This window comes from Patagioenas fasciata, unplaced genomic scaffold (genome assembly GCF_037038585.1).
Source record: "Patagioenas fasciata isolate bPatFas1 unplaced genomic scaffold, bPatFas1.hap1 Unplaced_261, whole genome shotgun sequence".
Classification (NCBI taxonomy): Eukaryota; Metazoa; Chordata; class Aves; order Columbiformes; family Columbidae; genus Patagioenas; species Patagioenas fasciata.
The window spans coordinates 34,402-51,218 of record NW_027288690.1 but is presented as its reverse complement, the minus strand read 5'-3'; the positions used below and the strand labels follow the sequence as shown (position 1 = coordinate 51,218).

Genomic DNA, 16,817 nt, shown 5'->3' with positions numbered 1-16,817 from the left:
GTCAAAACCAACAATTAGAAAGCTATAGCTGTAGACTTGAAGTGCTTCCTGGAACAAAATATGAGTATTGCAAAGGTGAAGGTGAAGTGAATCATCCCAGAGCTCATGAAAGCCCCTTCTGTCACTGATGGAGACACCTGGGACATGGTGATCTGCTTACATTCCCTTCAAAAGATGAGAAGAGTGATCAATACCACTGTCAGCTGGAACGTAAGTGGTTCCATCATTATTTCCCTTGCTTCTCTTTGCTCATCTCACATAGTTTACTATGTAACAGTATGAGAGATTTCAGTGTAGAACAGTTTATACCACGACAAATAATGATTTAGTGGTTCTAATAGAAGGGTTTTGGCAAAAAGACCATTTTGTTGTCCATCTAGAAGAATGATGAGATGATGAGAGCTAGAGCTGTTCTGTCTCTGACTGGTGGGTTTACATATTACAGAGTCACTAAGTAATTTGAATGGGAAGGAACTATGGGAGGTTTCAGGTCCCACCTGCTCAGAGTGGTTCACTCTAGCTTGCGGACCAGGCTGCTGGGCACAGGGGTCCATCAGGGTTATACTAAGTGGCTGCTCCCAATTCTTCCTTTCACTTCCAGCAATGTCCTTTCTGCTTTACCGCAAAGCTTGGAAAGCAAAGAGGGGGAAGTGTGTGTCCCTTTGTCATGCAGCCCCTATGACCGGACCTGCAAACATCCTAGGGGAAGTTCTGGGAGAGGTCTCCCACCACGAAGTGCAGCTGGGTTGCTGCAGTAGCTCCACGGTGCCTCTCCATGCCTTTGGCATGTCCTCCTGTGCTGAACACAGCACTGCCTCCAGCTGGCCCCTACCCAACCTGGCAGCCTTGCCCAGAGTTGGCCCTGACCCACCAAAGTGCTTTTGCCTGTGAGTCCCGACCAGGGTGTGTGCAGGAGCTCTCTGCTTCCTCTGCTTTTAACAGTGTCAACCACAGGTCTATTCTCAAAAGTAGGCTTTTGTCTGAAAAGCATACCAGAAAATTTTGCTTTTCCTCTGTTCCCTCGAGCTCTCAGCACAACACTCTCTCGTGTGTTTGACTTGAAAAAAAAGGAAAAAAAAAAATAAAGAGCCCTACTTAAGGATACACATAAGTCCTTTGTTGACTTAGAGTGAACAGCAGCAAAGCAGCTGAAAACACTGACCCAGGTCGCAAGGATGAGGCAGAAAAAGTTACTGAAGTCTGCCGCTCAGACTCCCACCCTGGTACACAATACCTAAGTGCCTGGGGATTTTCCAGATCATGTCCTGAAATGTTTCCTCTATCTAGAGACAAGTGATCACGCTTCAATGTCTGGTTTGAATTGCCACCCTCCTCACTTCTAAGTAATTCTAACAGTCAGTAAAACATTGTTTTTCCTGCAAAAATGAGCAGTTGCAAGGGGAAATAAAAATTACAGCTGCATTTAATTCTGCAGGCTGGTTTCCAAATTAACTATATTTATCCACAATCCAGAAAGTCCTTATATATAATCATATATAGCAAATCTGTTATAAAAAGCAAGGCATCAGTACTAGTTATATCATAATTACGGTCTAAGAAAGACCATTTTCAGACTGTTATAAGCCAAACAAGATTCTCTCTGTTGTATCTAGACATGCATTACTTGTAGATGCCAGTATGATGTGTAACGCATAAACAGAAATTGAATGGTAAACTTTGTCCCCTGTTATTGTTATCTCCAAATTAAAGCATTACAAAAAAATTAACAGAGTTCAGGCTTCCCTGATTAACTGCAGGTGCATAGTGTTAATACTCATTTGCCTACCCTAACTATAATGTTGATTTTATCTTAATTGGCTTTATCCAGTTCATTTGCCCTGGGAGATGGATTTAGCTTCACATCATTATTCTCTTTCATTGGGACAACTGAATACTGGAGTGCAAACAAAGCATGCGTGCCCTTATTTAAGAAGGTGTGATTGCTTTTCTACTCACATTATTTGCAGTGTGAAATAAACTACTTTTTTCTTTTTTTATTTTTTCTTTTTTTTTTTTTTTTCCGAGGTGGTGAACCTGATCTCACGAGCTATAAATAAGCAGATTTTCAAAATTATTTTTTATTTATTTAAAATCTAAAGAGTTAACGTTGATTTTGCTAGGTTTTCCCGCTTTCACCCCGGCAGTGATGAGAGCGGCCAGCAGGTGGCTGGCGTTCGCCGGCGTTCGCTGGCGGCTCCGCCGGAATTACCGCCGTCATTTCAGCGAGGCTGCTCTCATCATGGGAAGCAGGGGAAGAATTGACGTCCAGGAGAGCCTGCCTATAGGATCTAAGCCGTCAGCGGAGTCCTGGTTTTTCCTCACTTTAAATCCAGCTGACGAGTGCAGGTGCTGAAAGCCGGGAGAGATTGGCAATGCAGCCTGACAGCAACTACCAAAAGTTCTTGCTTTTTGTAATACCTTTGTTTCGGACTTGGTTCTGCTCAGCAAACCTGAAGCTGGGAATTTAACAAGCCTCGATTTTGAAAATGCTTCCCACTTACTCATCATTGAAATTGATAAATGGCCTTCCAGACCTCAGGAATGCCTAACAGCAAGACAAGTCAATGAGGAAAAGGCGAGTTTTAGTATTCAAACTATGCTAAAATATGTTCATCTTTCACCTTATGGAAACAGTACTGTTAAACAAGCTGCAGTTGCTTTTTGGTTTGTTTATTGTCAAGATGTGTCATAAAGTGATATGACTTTTAAACTCTTCTGACTGTTTAAAGCCAGAAAGTAGCAGCAAAATTAAAGCGAGAAATCTTATTTGAGGATTTTCAAAGCAGAAAGTTGTCTTCTGAGAAGAGCAAAATAGGACAATGGCATCTGGAGAGTGCTTTCTGCTAGACCTAGAAACAGATAACTTCATTCTCTACAACTTCTCTGTCAACCGAAGTGCAAACTTCTCCCTCCTTGGTGACGAGTGGTTCTACCCAGCGTTCCTCTACGCCATCCCCACCATCTACGGGATCATCATTTTGATCGGCCTTATTGGCAACATCACTTTGATTAAGATCTTCTGTACTGTGAAATCCATGAGAAATGTCCCTAATTTGTTCATCTCCAGTTTGGCTCTGGGAGACCTGCTGCTTCTAGTGACTTGTGTGCCCGTGGATGCCAGTAGGTACCTTGCTGACGAGTGGCTGTTCGGCAGAACTGGATGCAAACTTATCCCCTTCATACAGCTCACTTCTGTAGGGGTATCAGTCTTTACTCTCACTGCTCTCTCAGCTGACAGGTAAGCTGACTGCTGTAGCCTTGAAAAGAAGTCTGCATAATTACAACTCCATAAAAATGCATGATCATGAATGCATATTTTTAGGTAACAAGTATGTTTTTAACCTAATGAGGGAAAAAGAACAACTTCAGCTGATTTCTAGTGGTTATGAGCACACGAGGAGGATGCAGACTGAAGACAGGATACTTTTTCTAGGCTAAACTAAATGTTTGTGCAGTTTAGCTAACAGTCTAGTTTAATTAATAGAAAAACAAGAGCAGATCGTGCTAAAGACCAGAGATAGAAAATACTATTAATGAGACTGTTAAAAGATAGCATGCTCATATTTGCCAAAAGACAATTGATCCATATTTCATGAAGTTTGAAGGCACCAGAGTAGCACTTTAAAGTGCAGTTAGAGTAGATTCTTTCTAGTGGCTTGCTTCCTAAAGGCTAATTACGTGTGAGGCAATAATTCATTAAATATGTTCCAAATATTCAAATGAGGATGTTTGAAGCCAGGCATCTCAGTTTGGTATAGCCAGTATATTTCCCTTGATTAAACCATTTGCCCTTTATCCAGTCAAAACTAATCTCTGCTGTTGGTTCAGAAACTTTGTCTTCCAATAACGTTAGGTTAAAAAAAAAAAAAAAAAAAAAAAGAAGTAAAAGCTATGATATTTTAGAATACATGAAAACAAGTTTGACTTTAACAAATTATATGCTTCTAATAAGCCAGCTCTATTTTGGATTCCTGGGAGGCTTTGGAAACCTGTCTCAGAGCATTCAGATCTAAATTCAAAAGGCATTTTAATTTTAATGTCATTTGGAAGGGTGAAGCCTACCTTTCCAGAAAAGTTTTAAGTGTTTATTAGATTGGCTTTTATAGAAATTCCTATGTACATCAGGGAAGCCAGGACATTTTGTTTCTAATTTGGATGCTTCAGAAAGAGATTAAGGAATACGTTGTCACCACCGTATAGCTGTAAAATCTCATAAATACCAAGATCTCCAATGAGAAAAATAATTTCAGTTTTGCTTTGCTCAGAAAAGACATGGGGATTTTATATCTTGATCTCAAAGAAGTGAAACCAGGTTTGCTCTATGTAGTCCCTTGCATACCACTGTATCTCTCCTAACCTGCTATTTTAAAACATCAGACTATTTTTATTCAGTTTTCAAGGTAGTTCATATACATATACATACACAATGAAAGCAGGTAACTCCAGCAGTGTTTCGGAGACAGAATGGTTAATGTTTATTAACTCCTCCATGTTGGTGTATGTATAGAAATAGCCCTGTCTGCCCCAATAGCAGATGACAAATAGGCCTACATGCAGACAAAATTCTTCAAGCAATTTGCTCTAAAGGACTTGGGAAAATAGGAAAAGCGCACAAATCCTCTAGTAGAGGACCACCTATACTTTCACTGCTGAGTTTCATGTGATGACTGGGCCATTCCTGCATGATCTGAGGAAAACGTTGGGAAAATAATAACTATTTGTCCAGGAACCCCATCTTTCCAAAGCTATAATGTAAGTTGTTTTAAGGAGTATCAGGAAAAGAAAAATGCATCATAAAGAAGATCCTGTTAGAGAGATTTGATGCTGTCTAATCATGTGCCACATAAAGCAAATATTACAAATGCTTTTTCTGAGCAGTGCATCAATAGTGATTTTGCCTGAAGTGAGTGGACAAGACAGAAGACACTGAGCCTGGAAACAGGAGTGGTTTCACAGACAAGCATTTCTGAGGTCAAATGTAGTATTTCATGAAGGATGAGCAGCAGCTCAACCCTACAGGGAAACACCTGCAGAAGACAGGGGCACGGTGGTGGGAGCAGGGTAACACAAGGACTCATGAATCTAGCAGGTAAGACTGCTCAGGCATGGCTCATCTCACTTGGCTTTTGCTCTCTGAGGTGAGGAGCCATTCCAGGACAGTCAGCAAGGGGTCACCTAGTCCATGGAAAGAGATGCCTCTGGAGGAGACAGCATAAATCTTGTCAGGATACCTATCTCCCTCCTGGGCTATAGAGGAAGATTTGCTGTTTAGCATGGATTAGACACCTGTATTTGAGATAGCTAATGTTCAGCAGCATGAACCTTACCTGAGATGCTCACATGAGGAATGTAAATGTCCCTGTTCTCATGAATCAAAGCCATGGACCATGGGAGAGGAAAACTATAAACCATGTGCTGTGAATTACATCGTATGCCGCTGTCTCCAAGGAAAGGGAAACTTGTCAGGGTACCACAGATCTTTTGTCTACACTTCATCTTCTACAAAAAACAATAGTACAAAAACCTCAGTTCCAGTTTTCTTGCATTAACAAAAGCAAGTGTGAATGACTGACAGGATTACTGAAGATATTGTGGTGATGCTTAGAGGTACCTGGCATCTCTGGGATCAGAAATCTGCTGTGTAAAGAAAAGCATTGAAGTGTGATGCTACAGGCTCATTTCCAAAGAGGTGACCATCAAAACACAAGGTGAAATGCAGTGGGTAGGTGTGATAGGTAGATATAGTAAGTGAGAGAGCAGTGAGATACATATGCTACATGTTACAATAATTGTACAAATAGTCTCAGTTGCTTTGGATCAGTTTCTGAAAATGAGGGGCATAGTTTTAATGGATTTTTGCACAGCCCACATCATGAGCTTAAGAGTGTACCTTACTAGGGTACATTTTTATACCTTTCATTTCCACTTTCCCATGTGTTCGGCAGGGTTGATAATACTGGATCTATCATCTGCTGGTGAATGGAATGCTCAACTAGGCACAAAACTCCACCACAGAAAACCCAAAGCTGCTTGGTGATTTGACCCACCAAGAAAATGGTGGGCATCCAGAGGACTGACTGCTCACGTGTAAACTTTTCTCAAGTAGAAACTTTGGGACAAACTGCTGATTTAAGCTTTTCCTGCAGTGGGAGCCTCCCAGCCTGCAAAGTGCTTTGCATGCATAGAGACCCAGACAAGCCATGACTGTACAGGTTTGGTTAGGCAAGGTATCGCCAAAGGGTCCCTCTGTGTACAATCTTGAGATAGCATCAGGGTAAAGTTAAATTATTTGAGAGAGTGTGTGAGAAAGGGCTAAAAAGCATTAACACTATTAGAAATGGATTTTCTGTAGGACTACTCCACTGGTGGCAGGGAGCTTTCAATACTTAAAAGGGGCCTACAAGAAAGATGGGGACAGACTTTTTAGCAGGGCCTGTTGTGATAGGACAAGGGGCAATAGTTTTAAACTAAAGCAGGGGAGATTTAGGCTAGACAGAAGGATTAAAATTTTTACAAGGAGGGTGGTGAATCACTGGCCCAGGTTGCCCAGAGAGGTGGTAGATGCCCCATCCCTGGAGACATTCCAGGCCAGGCTGGATGGGGCTCTAAGCAACCTGATCTAGTTGAAGATGTCCCTGCTCATTGCAGGGGGCTGGACTAGATGGCCTTTGAAGGTCCTTTCCAACCCAAACTGTTCTATGATTCTATGATCTATCTTGCTGCATTCGCAGGAGCAGTGGGAGCTGTCAGCGAGACCTTTTTTCCCGTGAGCCTGGCAAATTTGCAGAGCAACCAGGAGAGGGTTAAGGCCTATGGTGTGCTTACAGCCACCCTCGCCACCCTCCATGAGCGATAAGGTGCCAGGGCTGAGTATACACGAGCAAGAAAACATGCAGCCGATGCGTGTGCATGCATGTTTGTGTGTTTTAGAAGGGCTGTAAATGAGGTTGGCAGGGGAAGGACATCTGTCTGCCCTGCTGCTCTGCTGAGGCAGCAGATATCTTCAACTACCCCTTTTGTCCCCACAAAACCAGAGTTTGTCTGCTTGCCCTCCTCCTCAGTGCAAGGGGACAGGGTATAGAGGCGTCTGTGAGAGCGGTCACACCTGGGCCGCCAGCCCAGGCAGAAAAGCCAAGGCTGGCTCAGCAAGTTCCAGGAAATTAAGCAAAATCTTTGCACAGTAAGACAAAAAGCAACCCATTTAATTGCCCTTGTCATGGGAGATGTCTTTATTTAATTGGCTGTTTCTGCCATGAGTGACAAGGTTTATACATTTGCATCCTAATTACCCAAACTGTCAAGCACTGATCATACTTCCCCACTATTTTGCTGAGAGAGGAAAAAATTGAAATGTCCTGGTGCTCATTAAGTGAAACCTTCCTGAAACAATGCTGTTTTTACAAGCACACAGCAGAACAAGTGTAAAGTGTGGTTCGAGTTTGCAGGCAGCATCTTTACTTTAAACACCTTGGATTATCTGGATTTTAGTGCTGGAAAACTGTAGCAATTGCTGCCAGCCAGAGCTGCCTGCCTGCCTGTGGTGGGAGTGATGGCATAGTGAGACACATGGGGTGACATTACAGGTGAGGTTAGGTGGCTTACCTTGGTAAGACCAGCTGCATACAGCAGGAGCTGCAGTTGTGTGGCAGATCTGAGACCTGAAATGAGAGCATTGGAAACATTGACCTCAGTGACTGGATGCAGGGATGCTGCAGTGCTTCCAGCTGCATTTGGTCCCTTGGAGCAGCTCACAGCCCCAACTTTTGATGTTCCTCTGAACTCATATGACAGTTTATTTATCTAAGCAATAAAAAACTGCAGACAACTCTCTCTCTCAAAGGAACAGTAGTGGAAAGAAACAAATCTAGAATTTTTAGAAAGAAGTTTTTAAATATGCAAAGTGCTTTGCATGCATAGAGACGCAGACAAGCATGGCTGTACAGGTTTGGTTAGGCAAGGTATCACCAAAGGGTCCCTCTGTGTACAATCTTGAGATAGCATCAGGGTAAAGTTAAATTATTTGAGAGAGTGTGTGAGAAAGGGCTAAAAAGCATTAACACTATTAGAAATGGATTTTCTGTAGGACTACTCCACTGGTGGCAGGGAGCTTTCAATACTTAAAAGGGGCCTACAAGAAAGATGGGGACAGACTTTTTAGCAGGGTCTGTTGTGATAGGACAAGGGGCGATGCAAAAATCTTATTTTGGTAGACTCATCTTTTCTGTGATTTGGATATCTCTGGCCTCTGATATCATTATGCAAAATACCAAAGGAGGAGTAATATTTGCGTATCAGTTCATTTATTTTACAGTCACTGGATTATGTCTTCACTAGAGGATTAAAGTAAGTGTACTCCCCTAAAATAAAGCTATGGAGAGTCAAACTAGGTTTCCACTGAGGTGATTTACAGAGTGATACCTTTTTTTTTTTTAATACCATCAGTTGTAAAGTGGCAGGTCCACAGTTATGAATTTATTCAGGGTAGTATAATGTCTTCATTCATTAAATCCTTTTAGGCCACTAATGCACTATTTTGGGGTAATTTACTTGTCCTGTAGTTCATTGTGCAGCCCCAGGGAGGATTTTGAGAGCATGGCAGAGAAAGCCACTCTGAACGAGCATAACATTCCCTGATCTGAATGATGCAAGTCAACAGAATGATGACTCCCACAAGTACATTTTGGATCCGCAAATGCCATCTCAGCCAGAACATCAGTCCAGGGAGGAAAAACAGAGGGGCTTCTGATCCCAGCTCAAAGCCATCCTTCCTGCTGAAGCACCAGGCAGCCTCTCCTTGACCCTTGATGCTGGCAGGGTGTTTGTGCTCCTGCTGTTCCTGTGCTGACGGCATGGGATAGGTACAGCGAGAGATACATGTATCTCAGTTGATGTACAGTCTCGGATCCTGTGTTGCTGGCCACCGTGTCAATACAATGTCAACACTCTTAACACCCTTGGTTTTTGCTCCCATTTCCTCAGCTCTGCATCCGTCTGCACCAAGAGAAACAGATCAAACAGCGCAAACTTTCTGAGTATCTTGATTAGCCAGAGCAGATGGCCAAAACACAATAGATGCATTTCTATAACCAGGAACATTAGAGCTCCCATCTATATCAGTGGGAGTGCTGCGCAAATCCAAGGTTAGAGTTAGTGCTAATGTGCTGGAAACTGTCAATATTTAAGCAATCAAAAGGAAGAGAAGTCGGATTACCTATTGTTTACATTTCAGTAAAACCTAAAAACCCCAATCAGTTGTCATGGTCTCATGGTACAAGGAGGTGTATGCACCGTTAATAAGGAGAACAACTGGCCACGAAGAATTTGCCAGCTGTGTGTCAGGCTGAATGCGGTGGGTTGGGACATCAGCATCGCTGCAGCAAGCCTACAGTGGTCACATTGCCTCAGGTGTTAGTACTTGATGCCCAGATACAGACAACAGCCTAGCCAAAAAGAGTAGATGGGGCTTGAGCTGAAAAAGCAGAAGCAGACCTAGTCTGCCTTGTATACACAGTGAAACATCCAGTAGTTGCTTTGCTCACGGATAGCCCTTGCAATAATCTGTTTTCCTTTTATTTTGAAAAAATACTTCAGTGCTAGCCCTGCCAAGTCCCCTTGCCTTGTTTCTCACCAGTTCTGCACCCATGTGCCCACCTCACCCCATACCAGGTAAGACACCAGGGGCTGTGAAACCCTGTCTGAGATCCTGCTTGCGGGGGGCTCTTTGATTTGTGTCCCCCACACACACACACACTTACTGCATATGACCTCAGGTGGAGCAGAGGATTTCAGCATCCAGAAGACCACCCTGTACCCTCGGGCAGAAACTCAGGAGGATGCCTGGGCACCTCATGTTGCTGAGGCACCAAAAGGTAGCAAGCCAATTGCTAAACTGTAGGGAAAGGCAGAAAGCTGGAGTTCCTTGCAGGAAACTCCCCTCCTGATGCCAGGCTAGTGATTAGTTTAACCAGAGTGCAGAAGACTGTGAAACATGAAGGAGAGAGATGTTGTCAGAGCTCTGGCCATCCTGCCCTTGTCTACCTTCCAGCAGAGACGGCTGGTCTCTGCAGCTCCATGGGAAGGTGGGAGAGAAAACTACCACAAGAGCCTGAGAGGAAAAAATGATTCTTCACACCTGCAGACAGCCCTGAAACATGAGATTTAGACATGGATGGTTGAATTACCTGGGAGAAACAAAGATGCAGATACTGGACTAGCACAAACTGCACTAGCCATCTATTCCAGCAGCATTTCTTGCCCACATTTGTCTACAAAGATGGATGAATATCTCATAATTTGGATTAAAACAGATCTTTTCAGTGACACTAGGCAATTTTCTGAGTATTCAGACCAAGGGTGCACATATTACTCTGTTCCCCTGATGTGTCTCTGGCATCCTGTTATCCTCACTGCTTAGAAATTATGTCATATTTCAAACTGAAAATTTTATGACCTCTAACCACTGCATAATTATCTAACTAATAGCACAACTGAAAGTCTGAGAGAATTGAAGTTTTTCAGCCTGGAGAAGAGAAGGCTGCAGGGAGACCTTATTGCAGCCTTTCAGTATATAAAGTGTGCTTTTAAGAAAGAGACTTTTTATGAAGGCCTGTAACGACACGACAAAGCGCAACAGTTTTAAGCTGAAAGAAGGTAGCTTTAGGCTGGACCTAAACCTTTTATGATGAGGGTAGTGAGACACTGGAAGAGGTTACCCAGAGATGCTGTGGATGCTCCATTCTTGGAATGTTCATGGCAAGGCTGGACAGGGCTCTGAGCAGCCTGATCTAGTGAAAGATGTCCCTGTCCACAGCAGGGAGGTTGGACTAGTTGATCTTTAAAGATTCTGTCCATACCAAGCCACTCTGTGATTCTATGATAGAGCAGTCAGGGATAACATTAGATCGTTCAGCCTCAACGTGCAGATGCAAGTTCAAATGGAGGTGATGGTCTCCTATGTTTTTTGAAACCACAAAAGGGACTTAAGCATCGTATAACTGATTTAGTTTTATACAATCTAGCTCAGGTACTGATTACACTAAGACCATGGCATGTTGAGAATGGCACAGGATATTTCATGTTGTCAGATGCCGAAGAGATGCTCCAATGCCTTTTCTTCGTCTCCTCTTTCCTTGAAAGATCCACAATTTTTTGGCATAATCTGCTCACTTGAGTGCTAAATAAACTATTTTACACCTGACTGAGTTAAAATGGCTTCTGTTAGACTGTGGTCATTTATCTCAATGACTCTACAACATTTTTACAGTCTGGTCAGCCCCTGTGTCACCTGCAAACTTTCCCAGCAAAGGTTTTATAGCCTGCTCAAGGCAGCTGATATACACAATAAATAACTTTGCAGTTAGAACGTGTTCCCAGAACCTAGGCTGGAAATGGCTTCACACACTGCTACCTTTTTACCAGCATGTTTGAGAACCTGCTGGGGAGGCTATGGGGCTTGAGGTCCCCATCTGGCACAACTCCACCTGCCCAGTCAGGACTGCTGATTTTAACACTTGTCCCATCGGAGAGAAGCTGGGATTGCATGAGCATGGATAGGAGAGGAAGCACCATGTGTGCCCTGTCACACGCACATCTACATGCATGGTCACCCATGCCAATGTGCCCATGCAGGTTGCACCTCCCTTGCACACCAGCATGGCCCACACCGTTTTTACTTCACCTACACTGTTGTGACAAAAAAACCCAAAACAACAAAACACAACCCCAAACAAACAAAAAAACCCAAACAAACCCAAGCAAACAAACAAAAAAACACACAAAAAACCCCCCTAAATCTGCCGTGCATTAAACAGGACAGACTTATACTAATTATCATTTGTGAGTAGGATAAACCTCTCAGTTGTTCTATCTACAGCTGACCCTGGGCAACCCAAGTAATTGCAGTTTTCTCAGTCACAGCTTCCACCTTTCTGAACTTCACAACTTTGGAGCCACTTAGGGGCTTCTCCAGTTTTTTGAGATTTGTAAAAAAACACCATCGTTCCCCAGCTGGTTCCTTTAACATTCTTAGGTGTAAATTACTCAGGTCTGCTGCTGTGAAAGTGTTTTGTGTTAGCAGACATTAGCTCACAGCTTCTCTAATACGGCTGACGAGTTTTCTCCTACAGCTAGAGCACTGCACACATGGTATGGATGCTTCCTCCATATTTGGTCTTAAAGGCAAATATCTAATCATTGCTTTTTGCCTTGTCTCATCATTGTTCATGTCTCCACCATTTACGTGTATGCCTGGCGTACTGATTTTTTTTGTTCCTGCTGTGTTTAAAAATTCATGTTTGTCTGTTACACAGTGACCTTTGATATTTTGTTGGCTCCTCCACCTTTCCTTATCAGTCACCGACATTTTTAGACTCCGATATTTGCTGCCATTTACTTTTGCTTTTTTTCCCATCTGTCGTACATTGATTTTTTTTTTGTAATTACTTCTTTGAGATTTTAGCATGACTCCTTGGTTTTTTTTATTCAGGGCAGCTTTTTGCCCTGCATAGTTGTTTCAGGTCAATGTGAGGGACACAAGGGAGGAGGCCAGGGGTCAGCTCCTAATGTTTTGTTAGCATTGTCCCCTTTAGATTTCTGTTCCCGGTCAGTTATCTGATAGCTGTGTTTATAAAACGTTTCTCTAAAGTTCCATAGATACATATATATATAGATACACATATGTGTGTATATATCTATATATATATATCTTTTAATTCGCTTTCCACAAAATTAAGATAAACACACCACAGCTGCTATTGCTTAAGGAACTGCTAATTTTTAGGTCAGTGATGAACTTTTTTTTTCCCCGTCAGAACGTGGTACAATGTTGATTTCTTGCATATCACAGGCAGGACTTTTTGGATTGAGAAACAACCATTTTCAGAAACTCCAATAAATTTCCATAGCAGGTTCTGTGAGATATCGAACAATCACACCATGGATTTAGGTTACCCACCGATGCTGGTTTTATGCACTGAAGGTGGTGCTTTCAGGAGAAATAAGGCTGATTCTCTAGTGAGATGAAGGGTCCATGTCTGAGGCCCCAGCTTTAGTTGGCGTAGTAAGAATTCAATCTGCAGGCACACCGAGCCCACAGTCCCATGCCAGTTGACAGTCCTGGGGATCTGAGCCGAGACAGCAAAGCCTTGGATGGAAAGCATCACCAGGGCTTGCTCCTTCCCATGCCTGGCAGTGCAGGTGCCAACACCATCCCTCCCAACTCAGCTCTGGATGTACACTGCGTTGCAAACCTGGCAGCAGCAAGCTACTCCGCCAAGATCTGAGTGTGAGCAGGGACATCTGCCTCTGCCTGTTCTGGGCACTAAGGATGTAGAAACATGCACAGAGGTTAGTTGGTGCTGAGGAACTGGGACATTGGCTGGGGGGGAACTCGTTGGCTTTGAAGTCGAAGGATATTTTTAAATGAATGGGTCCCACCCCTCCTGCAGACAGCAGGTGTCACATCCAATTGCAAGGACTGTGGCAAGCTGTGAGGCTGGCCCCATTGAAATCATAGAATCCTGTCCAGCCTGGCCTGGAATGTCTCCAGGGATGGGGCATCTACCACCTCTCTGGGCAACCTGTGTCAGTGTTTCACCACACTCATTGTAAAAAATTTCTTCCTCATGCCTGGCCTGAATCTCCCCTTTTTTAGTTTCAGACCATTGCCCCTTGTCCTATCACAACAGACCCTACTAAAGAGTCTGTCCCCATCTTTCTTATTTCATTCAGAGACTTGGCTGAAGTTCCTCTACAGGAAGTAAATACCCTGGGTGCAAAGTGGGTCTTTCTAATAAGGAAAGCATTGTCCATGGGAAGCACACTATTTCCTGCAGTAGAGTTTTCCATATGCATAGTTAATTTCTGAAATAGTTTATACTCTGGCTCGTCATGATTGGGAGCAGCATAGTCACTATCAAATGGTTACTCTTTAAGCTCTCCTTCCCCAATGTGCAGTGCAGTTCAACAGTCTCTAAAATATTTTGTCTCACTTTTGACCTTAGTCACTCCTGGGCTGAAATTCCTGTTTATCCAGATTACAGGATGATGTAGTAGTATGCAGACATACAGACTGAAATTTGAACACACACTTCAAAAAATGAGAACTGTGTCACTTCCATCAATGCATGCTTTTTCTTTCCATTTAAATGTTAATTAATTAAAAAAAGAAAATAGGCAATACCTGCCAATATGTTTAAAACTAGCCCATTAGAGAAGTCTTTGTGCCTATATGCAATTTATTAAAGATTTTAATAACAGATGTTCATCCAAGAATCATGCATAATAATGATAATCTTAACTAAGTATACAGAAAGCAGATAGACCCAGAATAGATTGTTGGAGTGTGTTGATGTGTTAGACAGTCTAGCAATTTTGGGGATTTATTGAATTTTTTGTCTTGAGAGCTATAAATATTCATAACGTGTGTAGTGGAAACAACAAAGAAAGTTTGAGGCATTATATTTCCTCAGATATTTAGTAAGAATTTTTCTTTGCTTTCCAAGCAGAGCTGCACACTCAACAAGTCTCCACATACTTCGTTTATGCAGTCTTTGTGTCACATCAACTTTTTCTCTCTTGCTTGAGGCTTTTTTGCATGGTAATTGAGCACATCCTTCATGTTATGTGAGCAAAACAAAAATGTGATACCAGTAGAACATAATTACAAAATCTTAATGAGAAGATTTTTTTGTTCAGTCTGTTCATGGGCCAAGTCCAGATCAATGTGCGTGCATCAAGCTTACAAACTGGAACAGACAAATGGGGATCAGAGGAGCTGTGAATTGCACATCTTTTCTCCATCTTTCGGTTGCAGGTGGGAACAGAAGAAATATGGGGACGTGCTGACTGAGAAGCAGTTCTTTCACCATGACAATAGGAAGGGGTGGCAATTTCAGGAGTTCATTTTCTAGAGCTGGAAAGAAGTCAGCTTCTTCACTTCACAGCAATTTACATTACTGTTTTTGTAAAACATCAGTCCATTACAACTAATCCCTGATTTTTATTGAAATTTCAGGTTCACATTAGTTCAACATCTCAAAATAGAGCTCAGTTTAAACAGTTTTGAAAGTTTGTAAATGGATTTCTAACTTCAGATAAAAAAGCAGAAAGAGGTAATATGATAAATCTTTCCACCAGCCTGATGCAATCTAAACAGTGGAGCTGGTAATGAAGAACAGGCAGACAAGCCTTCTGAAATTTTGTTTGAACAGGTTTTAGTACATGTTTTTTTAAACTATTATAGAAATTCAGGATTGAGACCTGGGGTCTTTTTATGTAAACAGTGTGCAACATGTTAATGGGTGATACTATTTGGAGGAAACTTTCCTTGAAACTTAAGTACTTCTGTAAATTCATTTTGGAGGGGCAGTGTCCCATTTCCCTGTAGGAGGGATGGGGAGGATTATTTTCTCTTCTTATATTTCTTGCAAGCATGAGATTCAGCTGCAGAAAGATAGGCATGCTTGGAAGGACTGTGATAAAACAGGGCGGCACTCTGTGGCAGAGCCTCCTTCAGCCATTTTCTCTTGCTACACACCTACTGCTGAAAAAGTAAGGAAGTAAGCGCTATGAAAGCAACTTAGTGCCTCTTTTTAAGTCAGATTCGATAGATGAGAGGGATGTAGTGGCTGGAACACAGCTGCTGTACAATCCTAGATGTCATATTCAGTCACCAGGATCATCTCGGACAGCCACCTACCTCTGTGATCTGTCACCTTCACTGCTGTGGGGGAGGGATGTTTCTGTCCCATTGCAACTGGCAGCACCTGCAACCACACACTGGTACATTGTACTATAAGACCCTCAGCTCCTGGCCACAAGTTGCTACTCTTACAGAGGACACTAATAATTTTGGCTGAAATTAAGATCTATTGTCGTACCTCTTGTAAAGATACTGCAGAAGGTGGTATCTCCAAGCTGAAAAAAGCCTGTCTCTTTTTCTGCAGCCCAAACCTACAATATATACAATGATGGCTGCTGTATTGGCAATCTGTGCTAGCTTTAATTGCTGATATGAGGGATGGGGGAAAGGCGTTTTACAAAGGAAACATTAAAAAGGAAAGCAAGCTCAGACTGTTTACAACATCAACTTCCCCACACTGCGTAAAGTTACCTTCCTAAAACAACAACCACCACCACCACAACCAACCAACCAAACCAAAACAAAAAAACCAAACAGTGAGATATATGGACATAAATTAATTTAAAATCCAAGCGAAACATTTTGTTTTCCTCCCATGCTCTGTTTGTTTAAATTTAATTTTTGTGACTGTTGTAGCAGACACAAGTAAGTAGATGAAGGTGACAGGAAAAACACATGAGAGATGCACTGAGGTTGCTGTCTTAGGGATAAGGTCCTTTCTCCCCCAATATGAGAGCAAAATTGCAATCCTTCATATCTCTATGCTTAGGAACGTATAGGCAATATGGCTTTGAAGGCAAAGCCTGTTTATACTTCAGCTGGTGTGTATGTTCTTGGCTCAGCTGGGGAGCACAAAGATAGCTAAAATACTTTGCACCAGGAGAGAAACTGCATCTAGGAAACTTTGGCATCTATGTGGGGCTTTATTTTGATCTGTGTCTTTGGAGAGTAGATCTGTAACTGTCTTTTTCATGATAAAGCTACTTCTGTGTTTATAGTCGAAGTTGTGGCTTTGGGGCTATGTGTACAGTATTAACTAGTGTTTGTATAGTCAAAGTTTTAGAGTACATTAGGTGCTGTTGTCGTTAGTTACTTTGTTCTTAACAGAAGGATAATGACACAATTTTCCAGTTTCCCTGGCATATTAAACTCAGTGGGAAAAGCATTTACCACAGCA

General features: G+C 42.4%; 1 protein-coding gene across 1 annotated transcript in view; it reads left to right on the top strand.

The window, feature by feature from the left end:
• The first annotated feature begins 2,177 nt into the window (after window positions 1-2,177).
• LOC136111970 (gastrin-releasing peptide receptor) overlaps window positions 2,178-16,817 on the top strand; it is a 31,921-nt gene continuing 17,281 nt past the window's right edge. The window contains exon 1 of the mRNA XM_065856438.2: window positions 2,178-3,238. Within this exon, the coding sequence (XP_065712510.1) occupies window positions 2,820-3,238 (419 nt within the window). The 5' untranslated portion in view covers window positions 2,178-2,819. The remainder of the gene's footprint in view (window positions 3,239-16,817) is intronic.